The sequence below is a fragment of the Rhinopithecus bieti genome, unplaced genomic scaffold, assembly GCF_001698545.2.
Source record: "Rhinopithecus bieti isolate Rb0 unplaced genomic scaffold, ASM169854v2 scaffold_13262, whole genome shotgun sequence".
NCBI classification, from domain to species: domain Eukaryota; kingdom Metazoa; phylum Chordata; class Mammalia; order Primates; family Cercopithecidae; genus Rhinopithecus; species Rhinopithecus bieti.
This window is the reverse complement of record NW_016808004.1, coordinates 823345-845643: the sequence shown is the minus strand read 5'-3', so window position 1 is coordinate 845643 and position 22299 is coordinate 823345. Positions and strand designations below refer to the sequence as shown.

The 22299-nt window shown below is 38.7% G+C and overlaps 1 protein-coding gene across 12 annotated transcripts in view; it reads left to right on the top strand.

The window, feature by feature from the left end:
- CHCHD3 (coiled-coil-helix-coiled-coil-helix domain containing 3) overlaps positions 1-22299 on the top strand; it is a 302539-nt gene that overhangs the window by 226646 nt on the left and 53594 nt on the right. For 11 of the 12 annotated variants that reach the window (XR_001887843.1, XR_001887842.1, XR_001887841.1 and 8 more), the window contains one exon: positions 20845-20915. Coding sequence is in view for 9 of the 12 variants with exons in the window: in XM_017885073.1 (XP_017740562.1) it covers positions 20845-20915 (71 nt within the window). In the remaining 3 variants the exon portion in view is untranslated. Of the gene's footprint in view, positions 1-18728; positions 18899-20844; positions 20916-22299 lie in introns of those variants that run through there. The other variant, XM_017885071.1, reaches the window with a different exon arrangement.

The window sequence follows — 22299 nt, the reverse complement described above, 5'->3', positions numbered from 1 at the left end:
AAAAAAAAAAAAAAAAAAAAAAAAAGAATATTATCTCTGGAGCTCGGCTGCTTGGATTTGACCCTGCCAGTGCCACAGACAAGCTCAAATGATCTGGCAAAGTATTTCATTTCGGGGGGCCCTGGTTTTCTTATCTGGAAAATGGGGATAATCATACCAACCTGATGGAGGTATTGTCAGGTTTGCATGAGAAAATCTATATAAAGTGCATGTTCTGGGATCAGATTTAAGAACTATTTAGAAAAAATGTCTGTATTAACACTTGGCTAAAATGCCACTGATTTGTAAAGATATTATTATTAGCATTTATACTCTTTCTTATCCTCAAAGTGATTTGATGGGATATGGGCAATATTCTAAGCGATGTTAAATCAGGAAGGCTAGTTTTCTAGCATACAAACTCTCAGAGAGCTAAAGACTAAAAATATGTTTTTCTTTGTATATCCAGTACGTGGCACAATACTAGGCTATTCATGCTTTGTGGAACTGAGGACTAAAACTCAGAAAGTTGATATTAGAGAATTAGGATTATTGGGGCAAGGGCTGGCACATGCCATCTGCTTGAAGGGTTGTGTTAATGGCTGTGCAGAACTTTCCATTGCATCATTACTTTTGTTTTTTGTCAAGAATGAAAGGTATAGAACAAAAATTGGCTCAAGAGAAGTGAAACTAAAGAGAAAAGAGGAAAAAAGTGAAGATGCCAGGTGCGGAGGCTCATGCCTGTAATCCCAGCACTTTGGGAGGCTGAAACAGGTGGATCACCTGAGGTCTGGAGTTCAAGACCAACCTGGCCAACATGGTGAAACCCCATCTCTACTAAAAATTCAAAAATTAGCCAGACATGGTGGAGCGTGCCTATAGTCCCAGCTACTCGGGAGGCTGAGGCAGGAGAATTATTTGAACCTGGGAGGCTGAGATCGCACCACTGCACTCTAGCCTGGGCGACAGAGCGAGACTCAGTCTCAACAACAAAGTGAAGAAAGAAGTAAAAAAGAATCGAAGAAAGCTCTCCTCTGAATGAGCTCAAATGCGTCTCAGCACAGAGAAATACAGACAAGTGTGCTGGTTTTGCTTGTGGAGAGGCACTGTCCCAGAAGATGGGAGTTACCCCGTGACCTACTAGGCCAAATGGGCTTTTGGCTGGAATAAAGTAGTTGAGCCTCTAAATGACTTTACTCTCCTTCAGCTCCGATTCTTTCAACACAGGGGTCGCTAATTTCTAAAACCAGACCCAGTGGGATTGAGTAGCTTGCCCAAGGTCACAAGCAGTAAGGCCACTGTTAGGAAGTGCCCCCTGCCATCCAGAGATCTTCAGCTCTGAAATAGGCTGCCTAGGCCAGGTGTGGTGGCTCACGCCTGTAATCTCAGCACTTTGGGAGGCCGAGGCAGGCCGATCACCTGAGGTCGGGAGTTCGAGACCAGCCTGGCCAACATGGTGAAACCCCATCTCTACTAAAATTGCAAAAATTAGCTGGGGTTGGTGGTGGGTGTCTGTCATCCCAACTATTCAGAAGTCTGAGGCAAGAGAATCACTTGAACCTGGGAGGCTGAGGTTGCAGTGAGCCAAGACCACACAATTGCACTCCAGCCAGGGCAACAAGAGCAAAACTCCATCTCAAAAAAATAAATATATATATAAAATAGGCTGCCTTCTGAGATTTGCCAGTCTCCCTGTCACCAGTAGTGTTTTAGGCACAATGAGAACGATCACTTGTCAGGGATACTGTGAAGAAGATTCTTGCAACAGGATTTGATGACCTGGAAGGTCTTTACACCTTAAAGTTCAATGATTCTAACTCCAGTTTCATGGATTTAGTAAGACAGCCTCTCTGCCTAGCTCCTTTTAGAAATGGATCTTTGAAAGCCTTTTGTTTTATGTTCTATTTAAAATAGCAATTAGCTTTGCATCTCAGATACTTTACAGTACACCATGTGTATTATTCTTGTGGAATATTAGTTCACCAGATGATAGCCCACAATTCTAGTTACATATGAAGTGGTGGGGCAGTGAAATAACATTGCAGCTCCTCACTAAACCAAAAACTCCAGCAAGCTTGTCGCAGAGAGACCCTCATTTTCCCAGCTGTCAACCTGACTGATATTTTAATTTTTTTGCCCTGTAGAAAACTTCAGTCTCTTATCCAATAGATTAATGAGTGAACCCCCAGGAAATGCAGCAGAATGTTTCTGTTTGCCAATGCAATGAATGCAGAAGCTAATAAATGTCTACTTCTGTCAGGAGGAGGCGTGTAATGAGTAAATGATGAGAGAAAGAATTCAGGGAAACAAATGATCAATTCAATCTAAGATGACAAACAATTTCCTAATAACTTGGCCTCTAGTTGGAGAGAGGGCTTCACCAGTCTAAGAGAATGCCTGTTGAAACTAAGCCTAGCACAAGGCCATTTACATCAGCTGCTGATGGATTTGGTCTGGTTACATTTGGGTCACACTGAGCAATAAGGCGACATTCAAACACAACCTGGTTATTGCAGACTTTTCTTTGCCCTGTAATTTCTATGAAGGTGTACTAGGAAAAGGAGTCATTTCAGAGCCTAATTCACATTATTCACCCCGATTCCATTTATGTTTCACATTTGTCTTTTAATAAAATCTTTTCAAAAGTAAAGATCTAGTCTCTTTCTCTTGAAATGTGTTCAAATCACAGGGGTCACATAAGAACCTCTTTTGTGTAGAGTGAATATGCTGTTCTTTAAAGATTTTTGTAGACCTCAACTCCCTAAATCCCCAGTGTCTGCCTTTGTGGGTACTAACAGAATGCATATGCTTTGTCTCTCATGGATGGGTGCATTCTTGTATATAGGTCTTGTCTGGAAGGACTTGGACCTACACTAGGCAGAATACACAGTAAATGAGATGGGCCTTGGAAGGAGATTTGCATCCCACATGGAAGATGTGAGAAAGTGACATCATGCCAGACTGAAAGATCATTTGATGAAATGCATTTTATTGTCACCCCTTTGTGGGATCTTTCTAAGAACAATTTTCAGAAGAGCCACGTGGCAAAGATTGGCTACTAAATACCAGCAGTCTTCAGGGACAGATTTTCATGAATATTTCTAGAAGACTATCAAACGTGTTTACTGGTCCTCTATAGCTATCTTTTCCTCCCCATCCCACCCACCTTCTTCTTCTTTTTTTTTTTTTTTTTTTTAACAAATATGACACATTCTGTCGTATTTCAGTACCACATGAATGAATTGCTTTTCTGCAGTTGAGGGGTAAAACTTTTAGGTAGAGTTTAATGCAGGAAAATGCTAATGAGCCACCAAATAGAAGCTGGACACAGGCAATACTGCAGGGCTCTTAGTGTACTTGGTAGCATATGAAATACACCTTAGAGACTCAGGAGTCCTGCACACTGCCTTCTAAGGAAGAGCCATTATACCTGAAAGCTAAGACTTTTCAATGTGCCTCTATTCACATGCATATTTCTCTGCCAAGTCTTTCAAAAGGCCTTTCCTTTGAAATACAAAAGATAAACAGGTCTTTGAAATAGATCGGTGATCCCTTTGCCACTTTTGAGCTTTCTCCAATTCATATCTGATTTTTAACCCTTAAAACTGACTTTTCTTTTCACCTGCATAACTTTATGTGTGTTGTTAGCACTAGAGAAAACCATGTCACAATTATCATTAACATCTCAGTTTGTGCTAAAATTGATGAAAAGAAATTAAACTTCAGATATGTGTATCATCTGTATTGGGTCTTCTTTTTCTTGGGTATTGTGGTTTGGTTAAGAAATAAATATAAACCCTCCATGGTCAACAAAAGGCATGACTTAGTCAAGTACTCTGTAGGGTACCATCTACTGCTGTGTACTGAAGGAACTATATAATATTTTAAACCTCAAGACCTAAGGCCTTCTACCTCTGGACTTAAGGACTGATTTATTTCTGTGAGAAAGTGACATCATGCCAGACTGAAAGATCATTTGATGAAATGCATTTTATTGTCACCCCTTTGTGGGTGACAATACCTTATTGAACACCAGCGAATGTGTGACCTTGTTTAAACATTCCATTCCTAGTTGGTAAAATAAAGATAGTGGCCCCTAATTTACTTGCTTCTTGGCTGGTTTTTATCATAAAATCAAATGATATGAACATAGGAAATAATTGATTCCTAACAATATTTGCTTTCGGACAGTCCAAGACTCCAGCTTTCCTATGCTTTCAACTCTTGCCCTGATAGAATTGTGTTCCCTTGTATAGGAGGAATCTCCAGAGCCTCACTTCTTTCGGGAGACTTTTGAATATGAATGTTATAATACATCTCAGTAGATCATAAGCACTGGAATTACATAACTAAATTTTTTTAAAAATCTAATTCGGGTCCTAGGACCTTACTCTGTAGGAGTTGCATTCAGTAAATACTTGAGTGAATAAAAAATGAACATTGACCCACTTAACAAATGGCAGAAGAATTTCAGAGATACTAATAATAAATAGGACTTTACCTTCATAATTTAAAATTGGTTTGTCCCCAACCCCTTTTAAAATTAATCCCCACTCTCTCATCTGTATTGACCTTGTGGTTGCGTAGGTTTGTACTGTGCCGAAATGGTAGATTTTTGTTTTTACTTTTTTGTTCTAGAGGGAGAGTTGGTACAGTTTGGAAAACTATAAGAAACTGTTGTGTAACTGTCCTTATTCTTATATCTTTTCACCAAGGGCTAAAAAAAACTTAAACATTTCTTCTCTCCGTTTTTCTCTTGGGGAAAGGGGGAAAAAACAAACCAAACTCTAAGCAGCCCTATCATTCCATTATGTGAATAATCTACTACTTACTTTAGCTATTTTCTGTGGCTAAATACTTGTTTTTCATTTTTCAATATGATGAACTCCACAATGAACAAATTTTAAGCTACGTTTTTATATACATTTATGATTATTTCACATATTTCCAGACATGAAGCCTTTGAGTCGGAGTACACTCGAAAGGCATTTGAAACATGTTGCCATAAATTGTACCAATTTATACTCTTCCTAGCAAATGATGAGGGAACCCATTTCCTCATTTGCACATTACACTTAATACATCTGTGAAATAAAAGAAAGCAAGTAAGACAGCCAGTTTGATAGGGTAAAATCAAATGATTTTACCAATCTTTGTCTTTCAAATTTTTCGAATGCGACTATCAAGGAAATGTATGTGCTGGACACCTGCAGTCTGGCCCTTCCCCATGCTACTCCCCGATCAGGAGACTTGAAAGAATGGTATTTTCTGTTAGGTGAAATCTCAGCTTAGAATATAATACAATTCATCCCAGACTTCGGAGAGTGCACAATGCCAGTGATAAAAGTAGATTCACAATGAGACACTGTCTTGGATGGTAATTCTATACCCCCTTGCCTGCACCAATCCCAAGACTGTCTTCATCGAATATAGATGTTAAGTGTGTGCATTAAAAGAGTGTGCATCATAGTTCTTTTTTTTTTTTTTTTTTTTTTTTTTGGAGACGGAATATCGCTCTGTCACCCAGGCTGGAGTGCAGTGGCACGATCTAAGCTCCCTACAACCTCCGCCTCCTGGGTTCAAGTGATTCTCCAGCCTCAGCCTCCTGAGGAGCTGGGATTACAGGCGTGTGCCATCACGCCTGGCTAATTTTTGTACTTTTTAGTAGAGTCGGGGTTTCGCCATGTTGACCAGGATGGTCTCAAACTCCTGACCTCAGGTGATCTGTCCACCCTGGCCTCACAGAGTGCTGGGATTACACCGTAGTTCTTAATGAGTAAATCCATCTTACTCATTTGTGTCATCTTTTATATGTCAAAAGGTGACACAGAGAACTTCCTGAGCGTAGTGATCCTTTGAGCTTAAGGATGCTTTGCCTTGTGTACACCATCAGAACACCTCCTCATTAAGGCTTTCACTTGTCACCCTGCAGCGGTCAGTCGGAGTTGTTTCATCTTCTTATTCACTTAGAGAGGTGTGCACAGTCTGGGATACTGAGCTTGTTTGTGGCACTCGCCCTTTATTAGAGGTGCGTATTTTCTGTGGTGCTGCAAACGTATTACTTCTGAGCAAATAGATTTGATTCTGCTGGGATTACAGCTCAGCTGGTGCTGAGGAGCATAGCAAGTATCATGCCTGTGAAAGAGTTCAGAGGTTTGCTCAATCTTCAGGAAAGTTTTTCTTAAGTAGATTTTCTGAATCAGAATGAATTATTTATGGTGGCCTCTATTAGAATGTGTCTGTCTTGTCTTGCTAGAGATTTGACGCAATCTTATTTTAAAAAGTCGGGTTCTAGGCAAAAGTGGGAGGAAGACAAGCTTTGTCTTGGCCTCTCCAGCCTACTCTCTCAGGATTCCTGACTCCACGAACTCTCCTTCCTCACAGGACTCCTTCTGTAGTCTATACACTTAACTTTTGTTCTGGAAAGCATTCTTGTTCCCATCTGTTGGTTATGAGTCTCTATAAGGAAGTTAATTGATAATTAGCTGAAGGTAATAATAACTGGATTCACTCAGTTTCTCTCTCAACCTGGATTCCAAAGAAATAATAATTCACTCCTAATTCTTTTTTTTTAATTTTTTTTTGAGAGCGGAGTCCTCGATTGTCGCCCCGTGCTGGAGTGCAGTGGCCGGATCTCAGCTCACTGCTAGCTCCGCCTCTCCCGGGTTACGGCCATTACTCCTGCTCAGCTCACCGAGTAGCTGGGAGCTACAGGCGCCCGCCACCTTCGCCGGCTAGTTTTTTTTGTATTTTAGTAGTAGACGGGGTTTCACCGTGTTAGCCAGGATAGAGGTCTTGCGATCCCTGACTCTGATCCGCCGTCTCGGCCCTCCCAAAGTGCTGGGTTCAGCTTGGGAGCCACCGCGCCCGGCCCAAGGTCTTCTAATTCTTTATGAGAATCTTTAAAATTTGTTTTCTCTGTCCTATGGTTATTTCTATGATTACTATAATCGTATTTTCAGTCAGTAGGATGAACCTTACAAATGTGAGAAACACTAGGTTGGATGACAAAAATACCTCCCTCCCGTGGCATTGACACTATAATCTGGAGCTCTTGAAAACAAGAAAGACAACGAAACTGAAGCTAGTTATCTCTGTGTACTATAATTGGTTAGCTGTTTGGAGCTCTCTGTCCAATAGCCGTTCGAGGTATCTTCAGCCTTTCATTCCTAGGACCTACCCCTGGCCTGACCCGTATTATTAGCTCTTCAGCAGTAGTGCTTCTTGAATGAATTTTAGGTTGGCTTCTCTGAGGGCTGGAGAAGAAGGTGGAATGGTAAGCCAGTATCATCCAAATGAGCATCTGTTATAAATCCTTCAGATTATTAATATAAAATTATGAATGAATGCAGGGCTAAAGAGCATTGCTGTTAAAGGAGCCAATGTTTGCCTGCTTCGTCTGCAGTAAGGCTGATCATTTATGGCTTTCCTCTTGGCCCACGGTTTTCAAGAGGACTCTGTGTGCGTGTGCTTGCACTAGAGCTTGTAGCTGAGCAAGCACAAGAGAGTTTGTGTGTTAGATTTATAGAGTTCCTAGTCATAGGAGATGATATGAGACCAGGAGTAAAATGGAGTGCAAGCCTGAGATGTGTTGGCAATACGAATGTGACACTTTCTGTATAAAGCCATCCAGTGGACGTACTGTTAAATGTGCATGTGGCATCACCTCATTGAGCACTTCCCAAGGAAAACTGATGACCTGGAGAGTGACTCTGTCACATCACACAGCCCTTGAGAGAATGGGAGGTTCCTGTGCTGGTTCTATGCAGTAATTTAAGAGTTACTCTAGAGGTCTTGCAAGACATCACGGTAAATTCTTGTGATAACCCTTCTGATAACTGTGAAATTGCTTTGTCTCACCCTTGTAGAATAAACAGTGAGACATACAACCATGTCAAGAGTAGAAAAGTCTCAGGTGTGTAATATAGAAGTCCAAAAGGTGAGTGCAGATGGCTGATACTGGTTTATCACAGGGAGAAGGGCTACAATAATGGAAGGATTTGAGACCTTTTATCGGCATTATTATTAAAAAGAATAATAGAAAAATTAATACCTTATATTTGAGATAAATGAGAAGTCTCAGTGTAAGCATGGAAAATAGAGAAAGGATTAGAGTCACTTTCCCAGTAATATTTAGATAACTTTCATGCATGATAAGAATTTACTTAATACCTGCTGGAAATGAAGGCATATTTTCTCATAAAATTATACATGCCCAGGCTAAAACCTTAAATTGTTATTGAAGGCTATAAAAGAAAGAAAAGTATCTTCTCAAGTCTGTAACAACTGTTCCTTGCAGAACATTTCTGGATATGTGAGTGCATGTATTTTTGCTTATCATTTTATAAAATAAACTATTCAAAGTATTTTGTACCTTTCTGTTTTCTTCTTGGACCTCTTTCCATGTCAAAACTGGTAGGTTCCTTTTATTCCTAAAAGGGTCAGAATAAACTTTTACAAGTAGAGAGATGAAGCTTGAATTGTCTGACACAAATAGCTAGAGAAATTTAAAAGAAATTAAATCACAACTAACTTAACTGAATATGAAGGTAGATACTTCAGAGAAATATAGGACTTTAGAGCCTTATTACAAAAACCACTTCCTAGAAATAAAAAAATTCCACATAGTGATCCAGTAGCACTGTAATTGTTTACTAATTATATATTTGTGTGATTTTTAAATTTATGTCTGGGTCCTTCATGATATCGTAAGTTTTATAAAAGCAGGGCCATTCATCTGTTTGCTCACCATTATATTCCAAGTTCTTGGCCCCGTGTCTGGCACAGACCTTTAGTATTAAAAGAATTTAAAAAGTGACAAATAAAAGGAAACTTAGGATGCCAAATGAGTTTTTGGTACAGTTGTTTATTTTAATTGCCCAGCTGAAGAAACTGAGGCATGAGATAATGTAACTAAGGTTATCCTTGTGTAGTGGCAGGGCTGTCAGTGAATCTAGGATTCCTATTCTAATTAGAAAACCAAAAAAAAAAAAAGACCTGAGACTCTAATTAGTGAAGTTTCTAAAGCTCCTGGAATAAAACTAGAAATGCCAGAAGAAGCTCTGAATAGCTCTGTTTCTTTATATGAGATATAGTAAAGATGGAAAGAAAGGGTAATTATAAAAGCAGTTTATTAATTTTGCCAAGGCACCCAGGAGACAATGGGGTTTTCATGAAATGTGACTTCTCAGAGATGGTAAGATTTGATGCGAGAGTTAAACATGGCTTTGACATTTTTTAATTCTTCCTGTTCTTTGTTGGAAAAGGAGAGAGGCAGAAGGAAATGGAGATTCCTGACAAGTGAAGCATTACTGCAAAGGAGAAAGATGCTTCTAGTGTGTCGTTGCATTTGACTTTATTGAAGTTATTCATGAGGTGTACAAAAAGCAAACATCTTAGGGCTTACAGAGGTCTATTCCTGATTACGTTCACCCTGTCTATCATAAAAATAGAATGGCTGACATTAGAAGTAGATTTTTCTCTTGTTTAATAAAAGGCTGGCATGGTGGCTTCAGTGTCATAAGAGCACCAGGCACCTATTGTTCCACTGCAGCACCCTAACACAGGCCTTTGCTCTTTAAGGTCAGCTTATGTCCCAAGATGGCTGCTGGAGCTCTGGCCATCACATCAACATAGCAGGCTGGGAAAAAGGGCTGAAAAGATCCCCTGTCAGCTTAGATCAGCTCCCTTTAAGCAGCCTACTGGGAAGTCCCATATAACACTTCTGCTTACAGCTCAGCCTCACTGGCAGCAAACTTGGAATATTAGTTTTGTTTACCATTTATCTAGCTTAAAACTAGGGTTATCTAAGGAGGAAGGAGAGATTTTAAGATAAACCAGTGAGAGTCTTGTTTCCATAGGGAATCTTAATTCGTCTTGACTGTGGAATGTAATAGGATTTTTGATTCATTAGGAACTGCTAACTTGGTTATTTATTATTGAGTACTGGTGACATGGATTTGAAAAAAATAGGGCTGAGACAAATTATGATTCACTTATCCATATACACAAATTATTATTAGCAGAAATTTAGGGATACGCAGGATAAATAACTAGGTTTTTGAGTTCAGTGCTTACATAAAACAAATAGCAATGCTGAATGTTAGATACATGGAGATGCAGTTTGAATTCGTCGCTTGATGATTATTCTTCAGGTTCATGCATAGTTGCGTAGGTAAATGAATGGAAATCCATGCTCTTTGGATTACCTAGGGAGCCAAGGTTGCTGGCAGGAATGGTATTGTGATGGACAACCTCTGCCTTCCACAAGGAGAAACCAGGCCCTATGCCAAGTACTGAGCTTACATAGTCCCACTGATATAGTCATCCTGAAAGATAAAGTCCTCATTTTAGATGTTAAAAAGCGAGACTCAGTTTAAATAACCCAAACCATTCCTTAGCGTACCTTTTAGAAACAGAATACTGGATCTGATATGCTGTGAATCTGAACCGATGTTGGCAATTTGCAAACTATTTAAATTAGCTTTGATTTTTCTGTCTAAGGACAGCATTCTCCTGGGGGTGTTGAGTAAAGATGGAGGGTAGGAGATAAAAGGAGAGAGTTCAGGGAAGTGGACTCAAGGCCATGGGTTTAAGAAGTTTCAGTAATAAAATATTCTTTAAGGTTCCAGCTACTCTGTTGGAGGGCTGCTTTTCTTAAACCAAGAATTTCAAATTCCTTCTGCTTTTCTGCCCACCTATAACCGACTTTAGAGTATAGACAAAAGAAAGGCAAAATTCAAATCAGTCATTAGGCTTTCTGATAGAAGAAACCTTAAAACTTCTAGATAAACTAAATTTGGACTATTACTGATTTTTTAAAAAAAATAGCTTTTAAAGTTCTGGTAAAAAATGTAGTTCCATTGCAAAGTCAATCTCTTGATTCTGTGTAACTCTGTAAAAATAAAGAATGGTTGACAAGTCATGAACTCCTTCTGAACACCTGATGCCACTGAGTAAATAACTGTTTCAGAGCTTCTGTGCCAGGAATTGTATCTGTGCAGCAATTAATGCAGCATTAAATTGGATCCCCAAGTGCTTAACTCTCACCTTTGGAAAAGCATACTTGCCTACATCTAGCTGATTCTATATCATAGTTCCTGGGCGAGGATTATAACAGAAAGTATAATTAGGACTTTTGAATCTGGCTACTGAACAATGAGAACTGCTCTTATTTGACATTGGTGTTTGTGGCACCCTGGACCTTTGTTGGAATTGGCTGGCCACCTAGGGTGACACTTGTGTTTGCATGTGTTGTAGGAGGAAGAAGAGGCCTATAGTTGTTAGCAGTAACTATAGACCAGTTTAGACACAGGACAGTCTCACCTACAGCCAGTGTGGTGTTGTACCTTGAAAGTACAGAACCAGACTTGTTCCTGCCACCATTGTCTCGGTGCTGAGGATCTGTGGAGTTGCCACCATCCTTGAATGGACAGGCCGTCATCTTGTTGTTCTTTTCTGGGAAATAGTGTCAGGCCACCAGAATTTAAATTGTACCTCAGCTCTCATGTGTTACATAGTCATGCCCTAATCTCCATATGAAGCATTCTATAATAGAACTGACAAGAGCCAGTTACATTTTTCTTATGACCTCTTTGATTTATTCTTTTCGTACATGTGACGGGTATGATCATACTAGTTATAATAAAACAGAAGATTCAGAATCTGAGAAAATATTTCACGTATACTGTGTGTGTATGTGCATGTTTTCTTTTGATCAAATTTAGAACTTGAAAACAGATACTTTTCAAATCTAGCAATAATGTGTATCTGTGCGTGTGCATTTTAATATATGCTTTTAAAAGTGAGACTTTCTGAAAATGGAAAATGGCAGTGTATCGCACATTCAAAATCCTGGGCCATGGCCAGCCCAAAGAAACTCGGGAATGATGCCCACTCTTGTTGATTCCCGTTTCCTTCCTTACGGTCTAGAAACTTTGTTCTTGGGGATGAAGATACCAGATGGGTAAATCCCTCCTATGCCCCAAATTAGTTTAAGGGATATTGGAAAGAAATATTGGAATACTTGCATCTGAAATCAACCAGTTTGTTTTGTACTTGATTTTGTCTGTCACCTCAGCTCTCTGTGGCAGGTACAATAAATTCGCTCAGTAAACACCCATTCCAAATTCTTTCTTCTTCTTTACCCTAGAAGTGAGAAAACAAAAATAATCAATTCCCTAGCTTCCTTTGTAGCTGGGATTCTGAGCCTCCTTTGCATGATATAATTGTAGCCGAACGGGTGGAAGTGCAAATCTCTGAACCTCCCCCTTCCTCCACCCTGAGGGCATGGGCGTAATAACTGCAGGTGTAGTAGCTACCTTGAACCATGAGGACAGAAGTCAACTGCTCATGGTGGCTACAAGGGAAGACAGAAGAGTGGGGCCTAGTTATCTGTTGATACACTTGGATAGTTATATCAGCCGTGAGTTTCCCATCCAGATTTCTTATTACACAAGAAAAATAAACCCCTTACTTATTTAAGCTACTGTTTGGAGCTTCAACTGTTACTGTACTATTATTGTAATTGAACACATCTTAAGTGATACACATTTCCTTTTTGTGGTAGCATTGCAGGCTGAAGTGTTTGTCAATTTGTAATGGATATAATAAAGGTAGTAGTTATTTTCATCCTCATTATAACATTATTTCATTTACTTTAGACTTGTCTCTATCCCATGCTGTTTTAAATATGAGCAACAGTTGAAATGCTGTTTAGAATTGCAGGTGTCACTCTTAATATTATTTCTGTGAGTTTGTGTGTCATGTACTTTGCTGAGTGCTCTAGGTATAACAATGAATAGGACAAGATACCTACCCCTAGGGAGCTTGGAGTAGGTGGGGACCACACAGAAATACAAGTTGTTGGTACACTGTGTTAAGTTATAAAAGTCTCTTCTTTGTAAGAACACAGAGAAAGAGCATAATCAGTTAGCTTTTGCTATATAATGAACCGCCACAAACTTAGTGGCTTAAAACAGCTACCATTTTATTCACATCCTGATTCTGCAGGTTACCAATTTGGACTGCTATCAACTGGGCTCACTCCTGCTGAGTTGGCTGAGGTTTGGCTGCTCTAGCTGTCCTCACCGTAGATAGCGTGTAGTCTCTCTTCCGCTTGCAGGCTAGCCTGGGGTGATTGACATGGCACTGTTCAGGGTTGCAAGAGAGAGGCCCAGGTTTGAAACTGGCACACCATCACTGTTGTCATATTCTGGTGCCCAGAGCAAGACACAAACATAGCCCAGACTGAAGGGGTGGGGAAGTAAACTCCACACGCTCATGATGAGAGAAGCTGTGAAGTCATGTTGCTGGGGGCACGGATATAGAAAAGAGTAAAGCATGGTGGCCATTTTTGCAATGTACCACCGGGTTCTGAGAGAACAGGGGAGGGTTTAGCAACAATTTTCTTAAATGATTTCATCTCAGATTTTTAAAATTCAAGATAATAGCATGCCCTTCTTTATTGGTACTGAATAAAAGGTGATACCATCAATCTTCATCAGTTTTGGAATCATCTTTCAATATTGCCAATTACCTGTTGAACATCAGTTTAAAAAATAACCCGTAAGAAAATGCCACTTTGAGAAAAGAAAAGTTGCATGCCAGAAAGTGCAGGATTGACATGTGGTTGGACTTTTCTTTAATCTGGCATTTCTCATGGACCATTTTAGGAGATTCTGTTCCCTCAAGATGCTCCCTGAGCAAATCAGTTTGAGAATCATGAACAGTAGTTCTCATCTTAGAGATTCACACTATAGAGTAAAAATCAAGGCCTTGGGAAGTCTTGGCATTAAAGTACCTTTGCTGTTTAATGTAGTTAATTGGATTTCATTAGTGATAAGGTCAAATGTTATTGGTTTGATTTTTATTTGGGCTGGTTAGTTAATGCCATAGCTATTAACGCTCCTGACACTGGCCCACTATTGTCTTCATATTTCCCATCCATCTTAAGGAACAGAAAAACAGAACAGGTAAGCAGTGTGAGCAACATTCACCAATGTCTGGTTAATGGAACAAAAGGCTTTTGTTTTAAAGATTTAAATTTTTATTAAAATTGCGTTTTAAAAAAACCACCCCACCCATACTATACAGTTTTTTTTTCCCCTGTTCAAATAATTTTTAATAATAGTTCGCATTCCTAAGTCCCTGGTGCTACAAAGAGTTTTACATATATTACCTTATTTAATCCCCAGAGTATCCTATTAGGTAATCATTATTACACTATTCCTGTTTTACAGAGGACAAGTAACTGTTGAGGTTAAGTAACTTACTCAGTTTCACAAGAGTAGGGCCATGATTTGGCCATCTGGCTCCAAAGTCCATGTTCTTAACCACCGTGCTGTACTGCTAAGTAACGCCCACCTAAGTGCAGAGTTCTGTGGACAACATATGCGTATGTTTTACAGGAATCATATTAAAAAGTATGTACAATGGAGCCTTCAGTCTCCCCACTCAGTTTGTTGCCTATGTTTTCAGTAATTGATCCATAATGCCTTAGATTGGAATGTGTTTTAATACAGAAAATCAAAATACCTATTGTTTCCAGTGATGCCTTGTCTATTAGGATAGGTGATAGAAATATCTTCCAAATATAGAGAATTATATTGTTGTTTTAGATACAGTTTACATCCTAGGAGCTTACTAGGCTTATCTTTGACAAGGATGTGCAAGTCTTTATCAGATGGTTGATAGTGCTAAGACATCTAAGAGGTACTGTCATACTACTTGAAATTTATGAGATCTACCTTCTCAAAGAGTCTTGGTAGAAAACATGTTTTATGCTTACATCAAACAATAAGACTTTCTTATTGAAAGAAATTATTAAAGCGCACCTTTGATATTTGAATTAAATCACATTTACCTGCCACAGATTTATATTAACAGTACCATTGGACAAATCATATCAAGTATTTTTTTTTTTTTCTGTTTATAGGGCTGGACAATATGCAGAGTATATATGAATGAAGATATTTTTTATTTTAGGCTGTAAAGGACCTTATAGGCACAGAAGTGATATGTTGTTACACACAAAAAAATGATTATTCATTAGAGACCACCTTGTAAGATCCTGGACATCTTTCTTTCTCTGCGTTGTTTTTTTTTTTTTTTTTTTTTTTTGGAGACAGGTCTTGCTCTGTCACCAAGGCTGGAGTGCAGTGGCACAGTCTTGGCTCATTGCAACCTCTGCCTCCTGGGTTCAAGAGATTCTTATACCTCAGCCAGCCCAGTAGCAGGGATTACAGGTACCCACCACCACACCTGGCTAATTTTTGTATTTTTAGTAGGGATGAGGTTTCACCATGTTATCCAGGCTGGTCTTGAATTCCTGGCCTCAACTGATCCTCCCACCTTAGCTTCCCAAGGTGTTGGGATTACAGGTGTGAGCCACTGCACCTGGCCCACTTGTTCTTTTAGTTCTCTTTTAAGGTCATCTTAACAGGATTTCTTCCCCGCTCCATGTACTATGAGTAATTACTCTTAACAAATTTGGGAGGGAATGTACGCATCTTCTTTGGAAATAGGAATGTGATTGTTCCTTATTTGAGCACAGATCATACAGGTCTTACAATTCAGCTATTAGTAAATGATCAGACAAATTGACATATATCCTACTACAAACTGTAGGGTTAACCAAAGAAAACAGTTATAATGATGACATTAAAGTAACAGTCATCTATAAATAATAAACAAGATAGCAGCAGGTACAACCTGTTACAATCTGAAGACAACAGAGATAACAGAAGCAACCTTTCTGAAAATGGTTGTGCTCCTACCTCTCAGTACCCATTCAGGGTACTTCTTGGAACAGTTTGGGGTCCTCCAGTGATCTGCCAGCAACATTGGCAGAATCACTAATTTGGAGTACCTTTGTAAAGATTATAGCTATATTTAATTATGAAAAGTGGTTATTTGCGATTATTCTTCTAAACACTGATTTTTTTCACTTTGAATGGCAAGTTAAATACTATATTATTCTCGCATTGTTCTAGAAACCCCGTAGTTTACAAATTTATTGTGTGTATTCAGAATCACCCAAGCTGCTTGTAAAAAAATGCAACTTCCTGGCCCCATCCCCAGAGATTCAGGATGTGGCCCAAGACTCTACAGTTTAATAAGCTCCGTAAGTGACTCTGAAGCTGGTGGTCCATAGACCTTGAACCAAGGGCTCACAACAAAAATTAGCTGGGTGTGGTGGACGTCCCCCTGTGATCCCAGGTACTCGAGAGGCTGAGGCAGGAGAATCACTTGAACCTGGGAGGTGGAGGTTGCAGTGAGCCAAGACTGTGCCACTGGACCCCAGCCTGGGCGAAAGAGTAAGATTCCATCTCAAAAAAAGAAAGAAATTATTGCACCATCAGAACACTACAGTAATCATTGCTGCAAACAGGACTCACCAGTGAATACCAAAAGGTGATGGACAAAACTTTGAGAAGAAACAGAACATTTGCATAGTCTCAAAGTATCTCCTGCAAGATATCAATTACAGGAAGGAAAAATGGTAGCTTTGTTGCGGAGAATCCCCACAGACACCACTTTAATCAGGTAATCAAGGTCAACATCAATAAAAAGATCTGTTGCCATAAAGTAGCCCCTGAAATCAGGCAGGAGAAGGGCATATTGCTTCTGTAGAATTCTTCCTAGTAGTGCATAAACTCTAACCATGAGAAAACGCCAGATGAGCCCAAATCACGAGTCATTCTACAAAATATCTGACCAGTATTCTTCAGAAGTGTCAAAGTCATAACAGACAAGGAAGACTGAGGAACTGTCACAGATGAGAGGGGTCTAAGGAGCCGTGGCAATTAATACAACATGGGATCCAAGATTAGGTCCTGAAACAGAAAAGGAACATTAGTGGGAAAACTGGAAATAGCTGAATTAAGTCTGTAATTCAGTTACTACTATTGTAACATTGTTAAATCATTACTTTTCATAATTGTATCATAATTATCTAAGATGTGGACATAAGGGGAACCTAGGTGAAGGATATATGGGAATCTTTTGTCTATTTTCTGTAACTTTAAATTTTTTTCACAATAAAAATGAAGACAGTATATTTGCTTAGTATTGTGTATACACTGCAACGGTTTAGTATTCAAGAATATGTAAAATCCCCACTTAGCCAACCTCTTCAGGATGTACCCACCCTGCCCAATACACTTTTATATTCTAGCCAAATGAAATCTTGTATTGTTAGCCCCTTTGGAGGGAAGTAGGAGTAATACAATTTTTGTCTGTATTATAAAATATTTAATTTTTTTTTTCTCGAGACGGAGTCTTGATCTGTCGCCCAGGCTGGAATGCAATGGCGTGATCTCAGCTCACTCCTGGATTCAAGTGATTCGCCTGCCTCAGCTTCCTGAGTAGCTGGGATTACAGGCACGAGACACCACTCCTGGCTAATTTTTTGTATTTTTAGTAGAGACGGGGTTTCACCATGTTGGCCAGGCTGGTCTTGAACTCCTGACCTCGTGATATGCCCGCCTCAGCCTCCCAAAGTGCTGGGATTACAGGCATGAGCCACCATGCCCGGCCTATAAAATATTTTAAGCCAATGTAACAACTAGCTGCATGCCCACACCTCATTTTTAAAAATATAGCAACCCAGCATAGCCCGTGTTCCCATACTTTGTGGCATCCAGCTCCTTTTGTGCGCTTCCACCACACCACATGACTGCTGCCACTCAGAGATCATCAGTGGAACTTGGTGTTTACTCTTCTCATTCATTATTTTTCGCTTTTCCAATCTTTGCATAAGGTGCATCCTACCGATCAGATCTACCACTTTTTTGCTCTGCATGTTTGTCTAATTCATTCCTTTACTCTGTAGATTTTCGCTGTACAAATACCCAGTATTTATCCATTCTCTCACTGGAAAACAATGAGTGTTTTTTGTTGGGTTGGTTGTTTTTTTGTGTGTGCTTTTTTTGGTTTTTTGTTTTGTTTTGTTTTGTTTTGTTTTTTTGAATAGATTCTGTTCATTTGTAAAAGTGTCTACTGAGGCCAAAGGAGATCTCTACTCTTTCTGAACTCCAGTAACACTTATCTATGACTTCTAACTCGGCATTTGTGACTTTCCATGATAATAATTGTTCTTTTCTCCCATGTTAGATGGAAAGCTTTTTGAGGGTCTGATTCCCAAAGATGGATGTTATTAGCATAATAAGAATTTAGTTTTCTTTCACGAATAAGCAAATACTTAATAAATTAAACACTGTCTACACATAGATCTTGAGAATACTTGTGTTTATTCCCTTGGTTGTTACATGATATTACCTCTTGGGGACTTTTCTTTGTTGGAAGGATTTTATGCAATATGGGAAACTGGTCACTGAGGTGGAAGTATGGAGCATAAATAAAGCCTAAAGCTTTAATTTGAGAATTATGTGCTAAGTTTTCAAGCAACACAGGTACTGGGTTGCGTGCGTGCGTGTGTGTGTGTGTGTGTGTGTGTGTTTTAACATCCTATAGGAAAGTTGACAAAATTAGTAATAATTTTACCTGCATTTGTCATGGCAAAGCAGAGAGGAACTGACTAATTTGTATTATGGCTTTTGTGTACATTCTTAATAAAACGTATAATATTTACCATTTAGAATTTTTACCATTTAGAATCTATACCTAGAATGGAATTACCCTAATTATTTTCCCCCAAAATTATTTCATTGAGATGTTGATGTTACTCTGTGAAAACATTTAACAGATTTCACAGCTCTCTTGCCTATCTTATTTGATTTCTTCAACAGCTTTGGCAGAAATAAGCAAGGCTAATATTATCATCCATACTCGACGGGTTACACTGGAAGGGAAGCTGGGGGAGATTAAAGACTCCCTCAGGGTCACAGAACAGAACCAGAAACCAGATCTTTCAACTTAGTCCTGTCTCTGTCCAGATATTACAATTCCAGTGCTTAAAGTAAGCAAAAGTATTAATTAAGATATTATTGCTTAGCCAGCATTTTAATAGATAGTTCAGTAACATCATACCCACTCAACATTTCGTTAGAGTAATTTGGGAGTTTCTCATCTTTAGTGAGAGTAACCATTGTTAGTGATTAGTAACTGCCTTTTTGCTACATTCTTTGATAGAAGAGTTCAAAGGAAAGATTACGCCAGACATTGCAAAACCGTGTGTTGTGACTGGTGTGTATTTTAAAGAGAAGAAAATCTTATAAGTGAAACAGATAGGAAGGTGTGACATAATGTTAAGTATCTGAGATGACAAATGGTTTTTTGATAGCTTGAGACCTACAGAGGAATTAAAACCTCTCGGCATACAGACAAGTGCAGTTGATCACTCAAATTGCAATTTTATAAAATGCAGCAGCAGTACACTTAGAATATTGTCTTCTTGTCAGAAATGCACCTTTGTGCTTGAAAATGATAAAAAATTGCAATCGATCCTTAAAACTGTTCTGTTCATCTTTATTGATCAGGTGCAAGAAAGATAAATCGTAGCCCAAATAAGATTATAGTAAATGTTAGCATCGTAGGCGACTATAGGTTGATAGAAAACCATTCATCATCTCTAATGGTGACCTGTCCATGGCTCTAGCCACCCTGAGTCTGCTGTCTAATCACATACCTATTGATTTTATCTACATCCAAGAATCCTGGATGTGACTGTCATTGGACAACCTAGATTGTTAAATGCAAAGGGGTTGCTGGTGTGAAGAGGATTTCACTTTCATTTTTTCACCAACCAACAATGATTTATTAAAAAATAAATGATCCCAAGCCATGCATATGAAACCTGAGTGATTAGAGAATGAAAGGTACACAATAGACCACTGTATTGTGGTGGTGTTTTTGTTGTTGTTTTTTAATGCAGTGCATTTTGCAGGATATTTCGTTGAGTCTCAGGGCTCATGGGGTCATTTAGGCCACCTCCTGCAATAAGACCAGTTTCAGTGTAGCTAGTAGAATGGATACATTTTGCTGCCCCAGGAAAGGCATCACTTTGCCACTGCATCTTGGTTTATGTTGTTTATGTGTCCATTCATGTTAATAGTGGAAACATTTTTTGTTATTAAAATTATCTCAATCTGCCCCCTTGTTATAAATTAGTTATAAATGTTGCTATTATAAATGTTGCTGTTCTTGTGGTCATGTGGAAATGATAGAACAACTTAAACTCCACAAAGAAAACTTTTTTTTTTTTTCTTTTTTTGAGACGGAGTTTTGCTCTTGTTGCCCAGACTGGAGTGCAATGGCTCCATCTCTGCTCATCGCATCCTCCACCTCCCGGGTTCAAGTGATTCTCCTGCCTCAACCTCCTGATTAGGGGGAATTACAGGCATGCGCCACCGGTTTCTCCATATTGGTCAGGCTGGTCTCGAACTCCTGACCTCAGGTGATCTGCCCAACTTGGCCTCCCAGAGTGCTGGGATTAGAGGTGTGAGCCATACATACCATCTTGATGACAAAAATACTGTGTAGAAAGAAATGATCTTTAATATCCTAGTAGGAACACCAGTGGAATAATAGGCAAATACGAATATGTGTGAATTTCAGTTTTTGATCTCAGGCATCCTTTGATCTTACAAGAGTAGATTCCAAATAATGGTGATCTAAAGAATCTTTCCAAAATGTTAGGAATTTTCTCCAGAGGATCAAATGATAAGGAATCGTAACTGTGAAAGTTTACTCTGTAATTATAATTGGTATGTACCAACAACTCTACTGTTATTTAAGCAAGTAGCTTTCCATGTGTTTTATAAGTACCCATGCCACCTTTACAAGAACGCCTTCTACTGCTTGAGTGGCTGAAACAAGGTTTTATGTATTTTTTGAAATTGTAAATCTTCCACACGTTTTGTCATCTTGGATAGTGAAACCTTTGCTATCAATCTTTGTCCACAGAGCTCAGAGTTCTACAAAGTCACCACTGAACAATATCAGAAAGCTGCTGAAGAGGTGGAAGCAAAGTTCAAGTAAGTTTTTAATAGTACTATAATTATTTATTATTGTTAACAAGATGAAAGCACAATTTTAGTGCTTTTTACACAGAACATAGTTTGTTATATAGCACTCTAGAATACTTGGAAGAGTTTGGGGGTGGTTGAGATGGGGTCATGTTATCTGCTAAACTGGAATTCAGATGCCGAGAAAAAGGCATTTGATGAAAGCTTGCTACAAATCAATGTATTTTATGAACTAGGGGGAAATTGAAATTAACAGTAATAGAATTTTCATTTGTAATAATATATAAAATAGAATGCCCTTGATTATGAAGGTCATGTTAAATTACTACTCTACTAAGGGAAACATAGAAACCATTCACTTTTGTATAATAAAATGATGGGCATGTCCAAATTTGGGTATCTGCCTTTCTCATGGTTAGGCTGTTTTCATTTCTTCACATGTACCTTGAAAGCCTTTAAATCATAGACTTTACCTGGCCCTTGATTATGAAGGTGATGTTAAATTGCTACCTCTCTTAATCCTTGGAGTGTTTAAATGAATGTTCTGTAATTGATGGATCAAAGTGTCGTGACCCATAGCCTTGTACTTTCCCTTTGCTGCCAGTTCTAACATTAGGTAAGAAGACATCATTCAGAATTTTTCTAAGTATATAAATAGTCCTATTGTGTAACCCCTATTAGTAGCACATGTGCAAATTAGTGAAGCAAAAAAAGTTGTTGTGACAGCTTTAGTTGAAAGATTGCATTGGGCTCTGACCTCCTTCCTTGCACATGTTTACAAGCATTTGATAAAATGATTAAACCCTAAGGTGGAATTACTACTTTCTGCTACAGTACAATTTGTGTGGTAATGGATATTAGTGTTACTGTAATGTGGATTCAAATAAAATTTTTTAAAAATTGAAGATGGTTTGAGGTTTATTTAAAGAGCCAAAACCCTTCAGCCTTCCTTAGTGAATTATCTCTTTGGAGGCAGCAGAGAGAGACCTTCTAAGGATGGGCCACAAGTCTCACTATGAAAGATTAACGTGAGATCTTAAGAGTTTAGACATATTAATAGAACTAGGTATAGATTTTAAGTTACTCTACATATCTTATTTTAAGTTAGGTGTTTATTTTTCTCCCTAATGATATAGTGACTTTTTTTTAAGATAGTAAACCCTTTTTTGTCTCTGTACCATGAGAACCTTTGAGTTGGCTCCCCGAGTATTTCTTTATTCTAAGACAATAGCTATAAAAACAACTAAATTTAGGATATGTTAGAGATCAATTCTGACTAGAGTGATCTGTGAAGTTTTCATAAAGAAGATGATTTTTTAGTTGAGCCTTTAAGAAGAGTATTGAGTCCATATGAACTTTAAAGCAGTTTTTTCCAATTCTGTGAAGAAAGTCA